This window comes from Vitis riparia, chromosome 13 (assembly GCF_004353265.1).
Source record: "Vitis riparia cultivar Riparia Gloire de Montpellier isolate 1030 chromosome 13, EGFV_Vit.rip_1.0, whole genome shotgun sequence".
NCBI lineage: Eukaryota > Viridiplantae > Streptophyta > Magnoliopsida > Vitales > Vitaceae > Vitis > Vitis riparia.
This window is the reverse complement of record NC_048443.1, coordinates 26,471,238-26,487,500: the sequence shown is the minus strand read 5'-3', so window position 1 is coordinate 26,487,500 and position 16,263 is coordinate 26,471,238. Positions and strand designations below refer to the sequence as shown.

Sequence of the window (16,263 nt, the reverse complement as noted above, 5' to 3'; positions counted from 1 at the left end):
TTTCAGCTATAAAATAAATAAATAAATAAAATATTGGTTTGACTTTGTGTAGGAGGGGCCAGGGGAACATACGTGGATTTTGTGGTGACTGCGAATATTAACGTTAGAGTGACGTAGGCATCTCGGTTTGGTATTCATTGACTCTTGTGCTCATTTTGAATTTGGCAATGGCCTTTAGCAGCCTGGCTTTTCAAAATTTCCGTGCTACTGTGGATTCTGTTCTCATCCGTGGGGTCATACACTCTGATGTGATAACATTGTCTTTCTATGTCTTTTTATTATTATTTTTATTTTATTTTTTATTTTTACAAACATTTCTTAAGTCACTACCCCAATCAGAATCACTAACCAATTAAGCAATTTGTGTCATCTTTTCCTTTTCATTCAGTGTTTTAGGATACATGTTTAGGTTTTTCTTTTCCCAATAAGACTGTCAATAGACTTGCAACTTCGCGTATTTATACAAGTTCAAGTGCATAGGGTTTATTGATGTTGGGTTTGAGATCATTCCGCTTATTTGATCACTCTCTTATCAAACAGAGGAAGCTTTTTGAAGACTTATAACAAAGTCTATGGATATTATTATTTAACACTTCAGTAATAATAATAAAATAATTGATTAATTGATTAAAAAAGATGAAAACATTTCAAATTTATAAAATTAATATTTTCTATTTTTAAACTTGAAGAATAATATATTTTTTTTTGATATAAATGCCCTTCAATATTTTTATTATTTATATGTTTATGTTTAAAAAAATGGTTAGTTTTTTTTTTTTTTTAAATGAAAGCATTTTTGTATAAAATGGGTATAATAATAATAATAATAATAATAGTAACACGATAAATTATTAATTTTTATCTTTTATTTAATTCATCTCCAATAATTGTTCTCTTTATTCTATAATTTTCAAAGTTAAATTTTGATAAACAATACAATTTACTAAGGAAATAAAGGCAGTTAAAGAAGACCTTTTTTTTGTGAGTTTGAGCAAAAATAATATATTTGAAAAAAAATCCACTAATAAACCAAGAATTATTTTGGAAATGGATTATTTTTATGATTTTTTTTTTAAAATAAATTATTATTATTTTCTCAAAACTCCCTATTTTTGTTTGTTTTAATAGATTTCATTTTTAAATTCCTTTATCATTGCAAAGAGTCCATTTTTAAATTCCTGTCATGTTTTCATTGCAGAGTCCTTATAGCAGCCTCCACCGTACAATCATTAACTGATTCCAATTTCAACATGATTGACAGGACGTGTGGCAGCAATTCGCTTTGCAATAAAATCCCAAATGCGCACTGAAAGAAGTGGTTTCCAATTACATCACAAATTGTCCAGAGTCCACACATATGCCGATACACATACGTGGAATTTAATCTAATTGGGTGTAGGAAGAGGTAGAACCATCTCCTTGGAAAGATGGAATGGAAAAAAATCCTCTTTATTTGGAGATTCATTCTCCTGGTTGAGGAGGGTGAACCCCCTTAACCAGTGACATATTACCATAATGTAAGCCCAAAGGAAAATTCCTCCAAAAAAGAACAAGACATGACTCCACAAATTTAAACAAGTCATGCTACTGAACTCGAGGGCATGTTTGTTAGATTATTAAACAATTCACACAAAACATCCAGTTCTGAGCCACTGGTCAAGAAACAAAACGCATAACTTATTCCCTCAAAAAGAGTATTTTTAAAATATTTATCAAAAGGACTCTTTAGCTTCTGAACCCACAGCTTCAAAGTCTCACTCAGCTACACATTCGTCGTACCAAGCTTAGCAATTTTTCTTCACCTCGGCGGACTTGATAATGTCAATAAACTCAGGCTGTAGGTGGGAGAGGGAGCATCAAATATCTCATCAGCCTAACCAACAACCATGAGGAAAATACGAAGGCAAAAACAAAAACAAAAAGAATGTCACTACCTTTAGAGAAGCTCCACCAACCAAAAAGCCGTCAACATCAGGCTTGGCTGCCAATTCCTTGCAGTTTGCACCACTGACGGAACCTGCAACAGGTATAAAATTAAGGACATGGAACATGAAAAGCAAGGTGGGAAGCACCTCAACAGCTTTAAAGGCTACCCTATTTATTTGGTATCAGCCCCAATATTCTGGTAAATCAAGAAAGTATGGCCTTGTTTGATAATTGGTTTAGAAAACAGTTTTCTATTCTTTAAAATAAAAAATTTTAAAAAAACTAAAAAACAAGTTTAACAATGAAAAAACAAAAAACAATTTTCACCGTTTTTTTTAGGACAGAAAACAAGTGTTTTCAAAGAATATCTTTTAATTATTTTCAATAGTTTTAACTTGTTTACTAATGACTGTTTTAAAAAATAATTACATAAATATGGAGAAGTGTTAGAAATAAAACACTACATATAAATTTATTTTTAACACATATTTAAAAATATAGAAAACAATTTTAAAACATTTCAAGTTTTCAAACGAACATTTGTTTTTCAGAATTTCAGAAAACCGTATTAAAAAACCATTTTCAAAAATTGTTTTTGAAAACAATTACCAAACTTTACCTAAGAAACTACAAACACGAGACATTCTAGCCGACAGCACAAAAAGATGCACATGGTCAATATCTTTGATATGCCTATAGAAGATAAATCATCCATATAGGGCTAGTCTTTTATTTGTGGCGATGTTGACCAGAGCCACAGATTGAAGTAAACATTTTTTCTGGACCACTGCCATTGATGTGCAGTACGATTCTGACATATTGGAAAAATTGTGTCATCAACTCCCTCCATTAGCCGAGACTCGGAATCTATTGGCCATATACTCCAAAATATTGCCAAACTTAATGTTGGTGACCTATGGCTTTAAGAGATATGTCTAGTGTAATAAAACTCTCTAAACCTCATGGTCGAGGAGAAGGCAATAAAGTTGACATTACAGATTTCAAGTCTGCTTTGAAGGAGGTAAAAGTCACGAACCATTCCTAGATTATTGTCAAGGCTGATAACTCGAGTGATATTCAGTATAAGGGGCCTGCAATTGGGCCAAGCTGGTCTGAACTTTAGCCAAGTCTAAGGTTTGAGCAAGTTAGCCATTCACTATTTTGGCTGAATTGAGCTTGGTCTCACATTTTCCAGCCAATTGAAAAGCTCTTGAACCTGAGACATTGGTTTGCCACGCATCAACCACCACCTCTCAGAGATCTTTTCTGGTCGGATAACCCAAATGTGTATTAAGCATCTCATGCAACAATTTAACTTGACTGAGCTTAGCAAGGCTCCGACATGCAACTCTTAACTAGGAAAAACATTGTGTCTTTGGAAAGCTTCCTTCCCCATAAAGAAGTGTTTTATATCTGTATAAAAACATGTAAATATATGTTTGAACTTTGGAGTTCTCAATAGTAGCTCTTCTTGGACTCTGGTGATAAACAGACAAATTTAGTTTAGAGTTGCTTAGACATGATGCAATTTCCATGAGTTGTAAGCCACATTTGGAAGTTTGGAATGTTATTCTCCATGGCTTATTTGCATCTCTATATTTAGGTGATATGTCTTTCTAAAGATTTGATTATTTATGAAGATTCATAATTCAACATATAAGTAACCTATCTTCCAAACAGAGATAATAACTGAATGGGACTAAGGAAGAAACAGGGTGCACTATAAATAAGATGAACCAAGGTACCTCCATAGATAATTCGGATTGTTGCAGCAACCTCAGGACTGATGTTTGCTTGAAACCAGTTCCTCAATTCAGAATGTACCTATCATAGAAACAAATTAGTTGGCATGAGAAGGTGGAAAATCTGAGGCCACTTCATGAAAGAAAATTTCTTTCACATTATCATTTGATACTGGTTGACACCATAAATGTGGGTCATGGATGACAGTTTAGAAGTTGTTTAACATTTGAGCATGTGGCACCAACATTTACAGGCCAATGAACAAGAAACTTTAAATCAGAAGTTGATTGGGCCAAATGCTCAGATCTTACATTCTGCAACAGTTCATTGTCAAAATAATAGTATGCTTGATTTAGAAAATGTAACATTTGAATTCTGTGATTTAGCTGTAAATATATGAGATGATTGAGTGAAAATTGTAATCATTTTTAGCATTTCTTTGAGTATTGTTGATCTTTTCTCTGATAATTTTATTTGGGAGCACAAACCCTTCCAATGTTGAAATCATCCATAGTTCTGAGAGCTGTTAATTCCATGTCTGGACAAGACCCAATTACTTCATTAAATTCTCTCTACTGAAACCTTTCAATCATGCCTAGATTATTTGCATTCAGTCTATCAGCAATTACTCCATTAATGATGCAGGCCAATTTTTGGGACAGACAGTGACATCATTAAAATTCTCCAACCAAATGTCAGAGTGAAACAAAGCGACAAATACGTGTCCAATTAATAGAAATGAACATGAACTGAATCAACAAGATGAAGGTGTCACATACTTCTTGAGCCTGAGCTGGAGTAGCAACCTTCCCAGTTCCAATAGCCCACACAGGCTCATAGGCTAAGACAACATTAGCCCAATTTGATACTTTGTCTGCAATAGAAATAAATTTGAAACAGTCAAAAGAGGAACTTAATGCAATCCTTGAAGCATGTTAACTAATTTAGCATTTCAGAGCATTAAATACAATAGACAGAGAACTTGTAGCACCAATTGAAAAACTGTAAAACTGCATGCGGATAATGGTAGTGGAATGGATACTTTGTCTGCAATTGCTTTTGTTTGTGCAGCAACAACTTCCATAGTTGATCCAGATTCTCGCTGCTCAAGAGTCTCTCCAACACAAGCTATCACCTTAAGGCCTTTAGAAAGTGCATAGGCAACTTTCTCTCCCACAAACTGATGAAATGTACAGAGAAACAATGTTAATATACAACAGCTACCAAATTGATGAGAAAATGATAAGCACTTATGGAAAAAGCTAGTGGGAAATCAATTGCCATCACAAAAAATAAGTCAGTTATGTCCATGTAACAGTGGTTACCTCATTTGATTCATTCAACAGAAGTCTTCTTTCAGAATGACCAAGAATGACCCATGGTATGCCCAAATTGACAAGCATCTCAGCACTGCACATGAAAGTGACATTGATTTCAAACTTTTGCAAAGGAATTTCTAGTCACACAACATTTTCTCAATGATCAATGCACCATGAAAGACATTATGCAAACACGATTTCAGAAGAAGAGAGATAAGGACCACTAGACTCAGTTCATTTGAGTGAGTTGCAGAACAATACCAAGCACTTCCTAGCATTTTTGTTGTTTCAACAATCGTCTAATGTTGTAATTTGGAAACAATCTAAATTCATTTGTCGACCCTATTTTCTTACTCCGAAGAATCCTACCAGACTGCGTTCTAGAAGACCAACACACCCAGAATACAAGAACTTCAACGTAGAATATATTCAGAGCATATCAGAACATACCTAATCTCACCGGTGAAAGCACCTCCCTTCTTGACCCAACAATTTTGTGCCGCAACATGAAAATCAGGCTTCAAGGTGCTTTTCACCAATGGAAGAAACACAAATGGAGGGCTCACGACAACCTCTGTAAAAGGAAAACAAGTTATAGCAATCCAAAGACTCGCAATGGCCACCATAGCTTTCCACAAATGAATTGCAATAAAGTCTCCACCAAGATTCACTCACGACAACCTCAACAACATCCCCTGACGGCACTTCGCCTGCATTAAGAGTAGACACTATCTTCTTGACCTCTTCCCCGGTTCCATTCTGCATATAGATTCAAATCAACATTTCATCCACCAATCTACATATACAGGTACTTTTACTCACTAACAAATAATCACAACAATAAACCACAAACATGAGATTAAGCTCCCGAAATCAGAAAATACTTCAACATTCAATCGAAAATCCACTCTCAGAAAGTGGATGAAAATAACAGATAACTCTAAACCAAAATCCAAGATTGGTCAATTTCAGATTCATTTGAGAAAGAAACGATCTAACTCGAAATCTCAGATTCAAACCATATGATAAAACATAAGTACAAAGAAAGTCAATGGTAAACAGATCCAGCGATTGGAATCGGAAAACGATCCAAACAGGAAAAAAAAAAAAAAGAAAAAGAAAAATAAAGAAAGGGAAAGAGTACGATCGGAGACATACGCATTTCCAGTTGCCGCCGACGAAGAATTTTCTGCCCATCTCTGACGATAATCACGAAGCCAAACAACGAAGCAGAAAAAAAAGTCTTAACAGCTGCTTCACTACGCTGATATCTATGGATTTTGTGGGAGTCTCTTGAAAATAATAAAATTTATGGACAACATTGGCTCCGATAGTATTTTCCTTGGTTGCAACTTGCAATTACTGTTATACCCTCAGCTTTACCCCAAGGCATATGCTCATGAGTCACGGGAATGGAGATATGTGGCCCATCTGGAAGATTCCGTGGGATGTACCGAGGGGTAAGTTGGTAAATTGATAATGAAGCACACGGTTTTAGCGCCGATGGTCCGCAGAAACCTAGGTTTCAGAAAAATGGGTGGTGATGATTTAGATCAGGGGGCGTAGCATGTAATGTGAGGTGTTAAATTACCATAATGTACAAGCGTTTTCCTCTAATACCACCGACTAACCAGGGGTTCCTTCGGTTTGGATCAATTTGGAGGCCCACGAATGGGGTGAAGCCCAAGTAATTCAAACCTGGCCCACGGGCTTGATCAGATAAACATGGGCCCTTTTTCCAAAGGAAGGAGTTTCAAACACAAGGGATTTTGGTCGTTCAAGTTGAAATCACCATCCCTTTAATTGGCAGATATGCACTCAAATTCAGAGCTCTGATTGATTAACTGGACGAAACGTAAAACTAGAATTACAGAGAATCCGTGATTGATTCTTGGCTAATTGATTAAAAGAGTAGCTGAAAAAAGAATCACCCCTCTATTTTTTAAAACATAAAATGTAACATTTTTTGAATAAAAGGTTTAAGGCAAAAATATCAAAATCATATTATATGTATAATTTTTTATACATAAAAAATATGTTTCTAAATACAGGTATTATCTTATTCATTTTAATCAAATATTTTCATAGGAAGTAGCTATTAACAATGACGTTAGTCATTTTATTAAAGGATTATTTGGATAAAAAGGGTTTCATTGATGCTCGTATTTGCACAAATAATCTATCCTTTCAAAACTTGAAAGATAATCCATCTTCGACAAAAATGCTCCTTTTATTTTTGTTTCTCTCCACCTCACAATTTTCCCCCTATTTTCATTTCACTTTTTGTTCTCTTAATTTTATTTTTCTTCCCTTTGTCCCTCGTAGCCAAAATAGATATTTTGATGTGATTGTATGTTCAGATTCTAACTTTGTTGGTTGCCTTACTTCTAGAAAATCGAAATTTGGATATATCTTCTTATTAGCTAAAAGGGTCATTTTCATGGAAAAGTGCAAAACAAATATCGGTTGCTACTTCGATCACAAAAACAAATTTTATATCATGTTTTGAAGCAACGTCACAAGCTATTTGATTGAGGAGTTTTATTTTAGGGCTTTAGGCTATTAAATTAATATCTAAGTCATTGAGGATTTACTACTATAACTCTATTGCAATGGTTTTGACAAATGAGTGAAAATCATGTTTTTGGCAAAATTTATATCATGTTTTGAAGCAACGTCACAAGCTATTTGATTGAGGAGTTTTATTTTAGGGTTTTAGGCTATTAAATTAATATCTAAGTCATTAAGGATTTACTACTATAACTCTGTTGTAATGTTTTTGGCAAAAAATAATATGAGTGAAAATTTTAGCTATTAGGGAACATGTTAAGTCAAATAAGATGGTTATTGAGCATATTAGTAGTAGATTGATGATTGCGGATCTTTTGACGAAGGAATTACCACCTAAAGCTTATAATTAGGAACATGTCGAGCATGTGGGACTCAATTCTATTTTGTAGATTTCATGTAATTGAGATACCCTTTGTATTTTATTATATTTTTTGTCGATTTGAAAACTCCAATTATTTCAATTTTGTCTTCTCATTTTTTGGTTGTATACATAAAGTTTCGAAAATGACAACATGCACATTATGAATATTAAGTAGATCATGAATGAGAATTTGGAAACTCATTAATAAAGAAATGACTCACATATTATTCTTATTTAAAAGAAAAAGTTACATTGTAATATATGGAATTTAATACTCGTTTTTAGAGAACTTATCACTATGATTCATGTGATTTAAACTCTTTTGATTTAGTATAAGGATTTAGGAAAAAAATTGTTAAATATTAAGTAATTTATGAGCCAAGTGGAAAAATGTTGGAAACAGTTTTTATTTTTAAATAAATATTTAAAGTTTTATGATCCATTTAAAATTAAAACCCACTAAAATATTATTACATGGGGATATGTCTCTTGGTGTTGTAACAACCCATTTATAATATTTATTTATCTTCTTTGATGGAAAGAAAATATAAGAAAAATACTATATTAAATTAGAGAGATAAAGGTCTTTAGTCTACAAGAAGACATATGTGAGTTTTCATCAATGTATAGGTAAATGTGTTCAATGGGCCGAGCCGCCCATTTTGGCCTGTGGCCCGGTGCACCAAAAGGTCGGGCTGGGTCGACACGACCCAATTATTGTAGTGAGTTGGGCTGGCATAGCCCAAAGGAGCGGGTCGTACTAGGCCTAAGGAAACAACCTATCATATCGGTCCACTTGACCCTTTTAAATATCACTTTTTACTTTTTACTTTTTCTTCTTCTTATTTTTTCATGTAATTTGTTGAAACATTGAATAAAAAAATTATTTTTTTATATTTCATTTCTTTTTATATTCCATTATTTTAAATTATTGTTATTTTGATTAAAAAAAAATTCAAATATAATTTTTTTTACTATTTTTAAAAACAAAAAACTAATATTTCTATAAATTTTACAATTACGAACTTGACAAATATAAATATAAAAAATAAAAAATATAATTATTAAAAGTGTTTAAAGTAATAAAAAGAAATTTTATTTAATAATAAAAAAACTTAAGACAAAATGACTTAAAAAATTAAATTAAAATTTTTAACAAAGTGTGTGGCCCATGGACCACAACTTGTCTATAGGCCCGCCGACATGACACGACCCTTGGTACGACAAGAAACGACATGATTGGCCCACGAGCTTATGGGCGGTGTCGGACCACCTATTTGGTTTGCATGGGCCGGCTCAATCCAACCCGATTTTTAAGTGGGTCATGTCGGCCCAACACGTTGGTCCGATAAACATCGGGCCATGCTAAGCACACCTCTATGCATGGATATAAGATTTTGAAAGGACTAGTCAATGAATCCCTAATTTTTCTTGTATTCATTATTTTGCTTATCAAGATTGTGAATCTGATTACTATGATCGGAGTTATGGTCTTAGACTTGTGCTTTTATCATTTGCAATTTTGTGGAATAACTATCACTTATACCTCATAATATCGTCTTTCCTCTACTTTCACTCACTCAAAATTTTTGTCGACTCAATAAAATTTTATATAATATGAAAATTAGAGTAGACTAATACATACGTGGAATAAGACATCTCTTACAAAATTCATCCTGAATTCTAGTTCACAACCCTCAAGCGGGAGCTTATTGCCCCTCCCAACCTTCTTCGCAATAAAAAAAATATTCAATATAAACATGTTGATTTATTGAGTTATCATGTGTGGAATTTGGCTTGTACCAGTATACAATATCAACACCATCTCCAAGTTTTGTTATACACTACGTGGCCTCTCCTCTGTGAGGCAAGATCCTCTCTTTCTTTTTCTTGGAACTAAAGAAAACGCTTCCCATTGATTTTAGAAATTAAGACAAAGTCGGAGCTTTTGAAACCCTTTAGCGAACACGCCCGGCATGTGAGCTTTTATTAATCCAATCGGCAGACGATGGTCAGAGCTTTTAAAACTTTTAAGCACACATGCTCACCATGTGAGTGTTTATTATTATCCACTCTGCAGTTACCAGTTTTCAACTTGAAAAAGAAACCCTTCTTTGATTTCTCATCCTCTTGAGTCTCGACAAAACTGCCATCCAATAATTTTAAGCCACCTTGTTCCGGAATCTCTTCAAGAGGATCATGAAAGAGCCAGTGAGGATGTTAACACTTAACAGTTTCCTACTTATATACAGACGAGCATTAGGGCTTGTCGCATCATCATCATCGTCACGAGGCGTACGTGGTCCCAAGCAGCTTCCCTGTTTCTAAGTGCCAAATGGTCGGCCTAGGCACCACGAATCCGCAAAACCCATCTTGTTTATAGGGATAGAGGTACTGGATATTCCTTAAGGGCCCAGGTGGAAAGCAACAGAGCGGCGACCCAGCGTGCCTCATGTTCTTCCCTTATCTGTAGTCTCCTAAATTATAAGATTGTTAAAGTAGCTTGTGGATCACATGCAGCGGGTCCTCTAATCCTCTTCTTTATTGCAAGTTAGAACAAAACCTTGGATGGCCACCAAACAATATCTAATTGTTAGGTAGGCAATAATATTGCTTACCCTAAAATAAAAAAATAAAAAATGGCTATTGAATCTTGGAATGAATATGTAAAAATGACAACTTAGTTTGACATCAGAGATGATAATTTGGTGAGATAATTAAATTAATGATTCTAACAAGCGTTATGAAAGTTTTCTCATGCTTTATTTCACGAAAANAAATGCCCTTCAATATTTTTATTATTTATATGTTTATGTTTAAAAAAATGGTTAGTTTTTTTTTTTTTTTAAATGAAAGCATTTTGTATAAAATGGGTATAATAATAATAATAATAATAATAGTAACACGATAAATTATTAATTTTTATATTTTATTTAATTCATCTCCAATAATTGTTCTCTTTATTCTATAATTTTCAAAGTTAAATTTTGATAAACAATACAATTTACTAAGGAAATAAAGGCAGTTAAAGAAGACCTTTTTTTTTGTGAGTTTGAGCAAAAATAATATATTTGAAAAAAAATCCACTAATAAACCAAGAATTATTTTGGAAATGGATTATTTTTATAATTTTTTTAAAAATAAATTATTATTATTTTCTCAAAACTCCTATTTTTGTTTGTTTTAATAGATTTCATTTTTAAATTCCTTATCATTGCAAAGAGTCCATTTTTAAATACCTGTCATGTCTTCATTGCAGAGTCCTTATAGCAGCCTCCACCGTACAATCACTAACTGATTCCAATTTCAACATGATTGACAGGACGTGTGGCAGCAATTCGCTTTGCAATAAAATCCCAAATGCGCACTGAAAGAAGTGGTTTCCAATTACATCACAAATTGTCCAGAGTCCACACATATGCCGATACACATACGTGGAATTTAATCTAATTGGGTGTAGGAAGAGGTAGAACCATCTCCTTGGAAAGATGGAATGGAAAAAAATCCTCTTTATTTGAAGATTCATTCTCCTGGTTGAGGAGGGTGAACCCCCTTAACCAGTGACATATTACCATAATGTAAGCCCAAAGGAAAATTCCTCCAAAAAAGAACAAGACATGACTCCACAAATTTAAACAAGTCATGCTACTGAACTCGAGGGCATGTTGTTAGATTATTAAACAATTCACACAAAACATCCAGTTCTGAGCCACTGGTCAAGAAACAAAACGCATAACTTATTCCCTCAAAAAGAGTATTTTTAAAATATTTATCAAAAGGACTCTTAGCTTCTGAACCCACAGCTTCAAAGTCTCACTCAGCTACACATTCGTCGTACCAAGCTTAGCAATTTTTCTTCACCTCGGCGGACTTGATAATGTCAATAAACTCAGGCTGTAGGTGGGAGAGGGAGCATCAAATATCTCATCAGCCTAACCAACAACCATGAGGAAAATACGAAGGCAAAAACAAAAACAAAAAGAATGTCACTACCTTTAGAGAAGCTCCACCAACCAAAAAGCCGTCAACATCAGGCTTGGCTGCCAATTCCTTGCAGTTTGCACCACTGACGGAACCTGCAACAGGTATAAAATTAAGGACATGGAACATGAAAAGCAAGGTGGGAAGCACCTCAACAGCTTTAAAGGCTACCCTATTTATTTGGTATCAGCCCCAATATTCTGGTAAATCAAGAAAGTATGGCCTTGTTTGATAATTGGTTTAGAAAACAGTTTTCTATTCTTTAAAATAAAAAATTTTAAAAAAACTAAAAAACAAGTTTAACAATGAAAAAACAAAAAACAATTTTCACCGTTTTTTTTAGGACAGAAAACAAGTGTTTTCAAAGAATATCTTTTAATTATTTTCAATAGTTTTAACTTGTTTACTAATGACTGTTTTAAAAAATAATTACATAAATATGGAGAAGTGTTAGAAATAAAACACTACATATAAATTTATTTTTAACACATATTTAAAAATATAGAAAACAATTTTAAAACATTTCAAGTTTTCAAACGAACATTTGTTTTTCAGAATTTCAGAAAACCGTACTAAAAAACCATTTTCAAAAATTGTTTTTGAAAACAATTACCAAACTTTACCTAAGAAACTACAAACACGAGACATTCTAGCCGACAGCACAAAAAGATGCACATGGTCAATATCTTTGATATGCCTATAGAAGATAAATCATCCATATAGGGCTAGTCTTTTATTTGTGGCGATGTTGACCAGAGCCACAGATTGAAGTAAACATTTTTTTCTGGACCACTGCCATTGATGTGCAGTACGATTCTGACATATTGGAAAAATTGTGTCATCAACTCCCTCCATTAGCCGAGACTCGGAATCTATTGGCCATATACTCCAAAATATTGCCAAACTTAATGTTGGTGACCTATGGCTTTAAGAGATATGTCTAGTGTAATAAAACTCTCTAACCCTCATGGTCGAGGAGAAGGCAATAAAGTTGACATTACAGATTTCAAGTCTGCTTTGAAGGAGGTAAAAGTCACGAACCATTCCTAGATTATTGTCAAGGCTGATAACTCAAGTGATATTCAGTATAAGGGGCCTGCAATTGGGCCAAGCTGGTCTGAACTTTAGCCAAGTCTAAGGTTTAAGCAAGTTAGCCATTCACTATTTTGGCTGAATTGAGCTTGGTCTCACATTTTCCAGCCAATTGAAAAGCTCTTGAACCTGAGACATTGGTTTGCCACGCATCAACCACCACCTCTCAGAGATCTTTTCTGGTCGGATAACCCAAATGTGTATTAAGCATCTCATGCAACAATTTAACTTGACTGAGCTTAGCAAGGCTCCGACATGCAACTCTTAACTAGGAAAAACATTGTGTCTTTGGAAAGCTTCCTTCCCCATAAAGAAGTGTTTTATATCTGTATAAAAACATGTAAATATATGTTTGAACTTTGGAGTTCTCAATAGTAGCTCTTCTTGGACTCTGGTGATAAACAGACAAATTTAGTTTAGAGTTGCTTAGACATGATGCAATTTCCATGAGTCGTAAGCCACATTTGGAAGTTTGGAATGTTATTCTCCATGGCTTATTTGCATCTCTATATTTAGGTGATATGTCTTTCTAAAGATTTGATTATTTATGAAGATTCATAATTCAACATATAAGTAACCTATCTTCCAAACAGAGATAATAACTGAATGGGACTAAGGAAGAAACAGGGTGCACTATAAATAAGATGAACCAAGGTACCTCCATAGATAATTCGGATTGTTGCAGCAACCTCAGGACTGATGTTTGCTTGAAACCAGTTCCTCAATTCAGAATGTACCTATCATAGAAACAAATTAGTTGGCATGAGAAGGTGGAAAATCTGAGGCCACTTCATGAAAGAAAATTTCTTTCACATTATCATTTGATACTGGTTGACACCATAAATGTGGGTCATGGATGACAGTTTAGAAGTTGTTTAACATTTGAGCATGTGGCACCAACATTTACAGGCCAATGAACAAGAAACTTTAAATCAGAAGTTGATTGGGCCAAATGCTCAGATCTTACATTCTGCAACAGTTCATTGTCAAAATAATAGTATGCTTGATTTAGAAAATGTAACATTTGAATTCTGTGATTTAGCTGTAAATATATGAGATGATTGAGTGAAAATTGTAATCATTTTTAGCATTTCTTTGAGTATTGTTGATCTTTTCTCTGATAATTTTATTTGGGAGCACAAACCCTTCCAATGTTGAAATCATCCATAGTTCTGAGAGCAGTTAATTCCATGTCTGGACAAGACCCAATTACTTCATTAAATTCTCTCTACTGAAACCTTTCAATCATGCCTAGATTATTTGCATTCAGTCTATCAGCAATTACTCCATTAATGATGCAGGCCAATTTTTGGGACAGACAGTGACATCATTAAAATTCTCCAATCAAATGTCAGAGTGAAACAAAGCGACAAATACGTGTCCAATTAATAGAAATGAACATGAACTGAATCAACAAGATGAAGGTGTCACATACTTCTTGAGCCTGAGCTGGAGTAGCAACCTTCCCAGTTCCAATAGCCCACACAGGCTCATAGGCTAAGACAACATTAGCCCAATTTGATACTTTGTCTGCAATAGAAATAAATTTGAAACAGTCAAAAGAGGAACTTAATGCAATCCTTGAAGCATGTTAACTAATTTAGCATTTCAGAGCATTAAATACAATAGACAGAGAACTTGTAGCACCAATTGAAAAACTGTAAAACTGCATGCGGATAATGGTAGTGGAATGGATACTTTGTCTGCAATTGCTTTTGTTTGTGCAGCAACAACTTCCATAGTTGATCCAGATTCTCGCTGCTCAAGAGTCTCTCCAACACAAGCTATCACCTTAAGGCCTTTAGAAAGTGCATAGGCAACTTTCTCTCCCACAAACTGATGAAATGTACAGAGAAACAATGTTAATGTACAACAGCTACCAAATTGATGAGAAAATGATAAGCACTTATGGAAAAAGCTAGTGGGAAATCAATTGCCATCACAAAAAATAAGTCAGTTATGTCCATGTAACAGTGGTTACCTCATTTGATTCATTCAACAGAAGTCTTCTTTCAGAATGACCAAGAATGACCCATGGTATGCCCAAATTGACAAGCATCTCAGCACTGCACATGAAAGTGACATTGATTTCAAACTTTTGCAAAGGAATTTCTAGTCACACAACATTTTCTCAATGATCAATGCACCATGAAAGACATTATGCAAACACGATTTCAGAAGAAGAGAGATAAGGACCACTAGACTCAGTTCATTTGAGTGAGTTGCAGAACAATACCAAGCACTTCCTAGCATTTTTGTTGTTTCAACAATCGTCTAATGTTGTAATTTGGAAACAATCTAAATTCATTTGTCGACCCTATTTTCTTACTCCGAAGAATCCTACCAGACTGCGTTCTAGAAGACCAACACACCCAGAATACAAGAACTTCAACGTAGAATCTATTCAGAGCATATCAGCACTAATCTCACCGGTGAAAGCACCTCCCTTCTTGACCCAACAATTTTGTGCCGCAACATGAAAATCAGGCTTCAAGGTGCTTTTCACCAATGGAAGAAACACAAATGGAGGGCTCACGACAACCTCTGTAAAAGGAAAACAAGTTATAGCAATCCAAAGACTCGCAATGGCCACCATAGCTTTCCACAAATGAATTGCAATAAAGTGTCCACCAAGATTCACTCACGACAACCTCAACAACATCCCCTGACGGCACTTCGCCTGCATTAAGAGTAGACACTATCTTCTTGACCTCTTCCCCGGTTCCATTCTGCATATAGATTCAAATCAACATTTCATCCACCAATCTACATATACAGGTACTTTTACTCACTAACAAATAATCACAACAATAAACCACAAACATGAGATTAAGCTCCCGAAATCAGAAAATACTTCAACATTCAATCGAAAATCCACTCTCAGAAAGTGGATGAAAATAACAGATAACTCTAAACCAAAATCCAAGATTGGTCAATTTCAGATTCATTTGAGAAAGAAACGATCTAACTCGAAATCTCAGATTCAAACCATATGATAAAACATAAGTACAAAGAAAGTCAATGGTAAACAGATCCAGCGATTGGAATCGGAAAACGATCCAAACAGGAAAAAAAAAAATAAAATAAAGAAAAATAAAGAAAGGGAAAGAGTACGATCGGAGACATACGCATTTCCAGTTGCCGCCGACGAAGAATTTTCTGCCCATCTCTGACGATAATCACGAAGCCAAACAACGAAGCAGAAAAAAAAGTCTTAACAGCTGCTTCACTACGCTGATATCTATGGATTTTGTGGGAGTCTCTTGAAAA

At 34.4% G+C, this 16,263-nt stretch overlaps 2 protein-coding genes across 2 annotated transcripts; both read right to left on the bottom strand.

The window, feature by feature from the left end:
- Window positions 1-1,430: 1,430 nt before the first annotated feature.
- On the bottom strand, window positions 1,431-6,287 carry LOC117928950 (triosephosphate isomerase, cytosolic). Its single transcript, XM_034849096.1, has 9 exons — window positions 6,147-6,287; window positions 5,670-5,747; window positions 5,439-5,560; window positions 4,995-5,079; window positions 4,712-4,849; window positions 4,449-4,538; window positions 3,672-3,750; window positions 1,935-2,017; window positions 1,431-1,835 (listed from the first exon to the last, which is right to left on the bottom strand). Exons 1-9 carry the CDS (start codon window positions 6,183-6,185, stop codon window positions 1,785-1,787), a joined length of 765 nt encoding a protein of 254 aa, XP_034704987.1. The 5' UTR covers window positions 6,186-6,287; the 3' UTR covers window positions 1,431-1,784.
- A 5,212-nt stretch (window positions 6,288-11,499) lies between these two features.
- On the bottom strand, window positions 11,500-16,263 carry LOC117929219 (triosephosphate isomerase, cytosolic-like). Its single transcript, XM_034849491.1, has 9 exons — window positions 16,122-16,263; window positions 15,645-15,722; window positions 15,405-15,535; window positions 14,975-15,059; window positions 14,692-14,829; window positions 14,429-14,518; window positions 13,652-13,730; window positions 11,914-11,996; window positions 11,500-11,814 (listed from the first exon to the last, which is right to left on the bottom strand). Exons 1-9 carry the CDS (start codon window positions 16,158-16,160, stop codon window positions 11,764-11,766), a joined length of 774 nt encoding a protein of 257 aa, XP_034705382.1. The 5' UTR covers window positions 16,161-16,263; the 3' UTR covers window positions 11,500-11,763.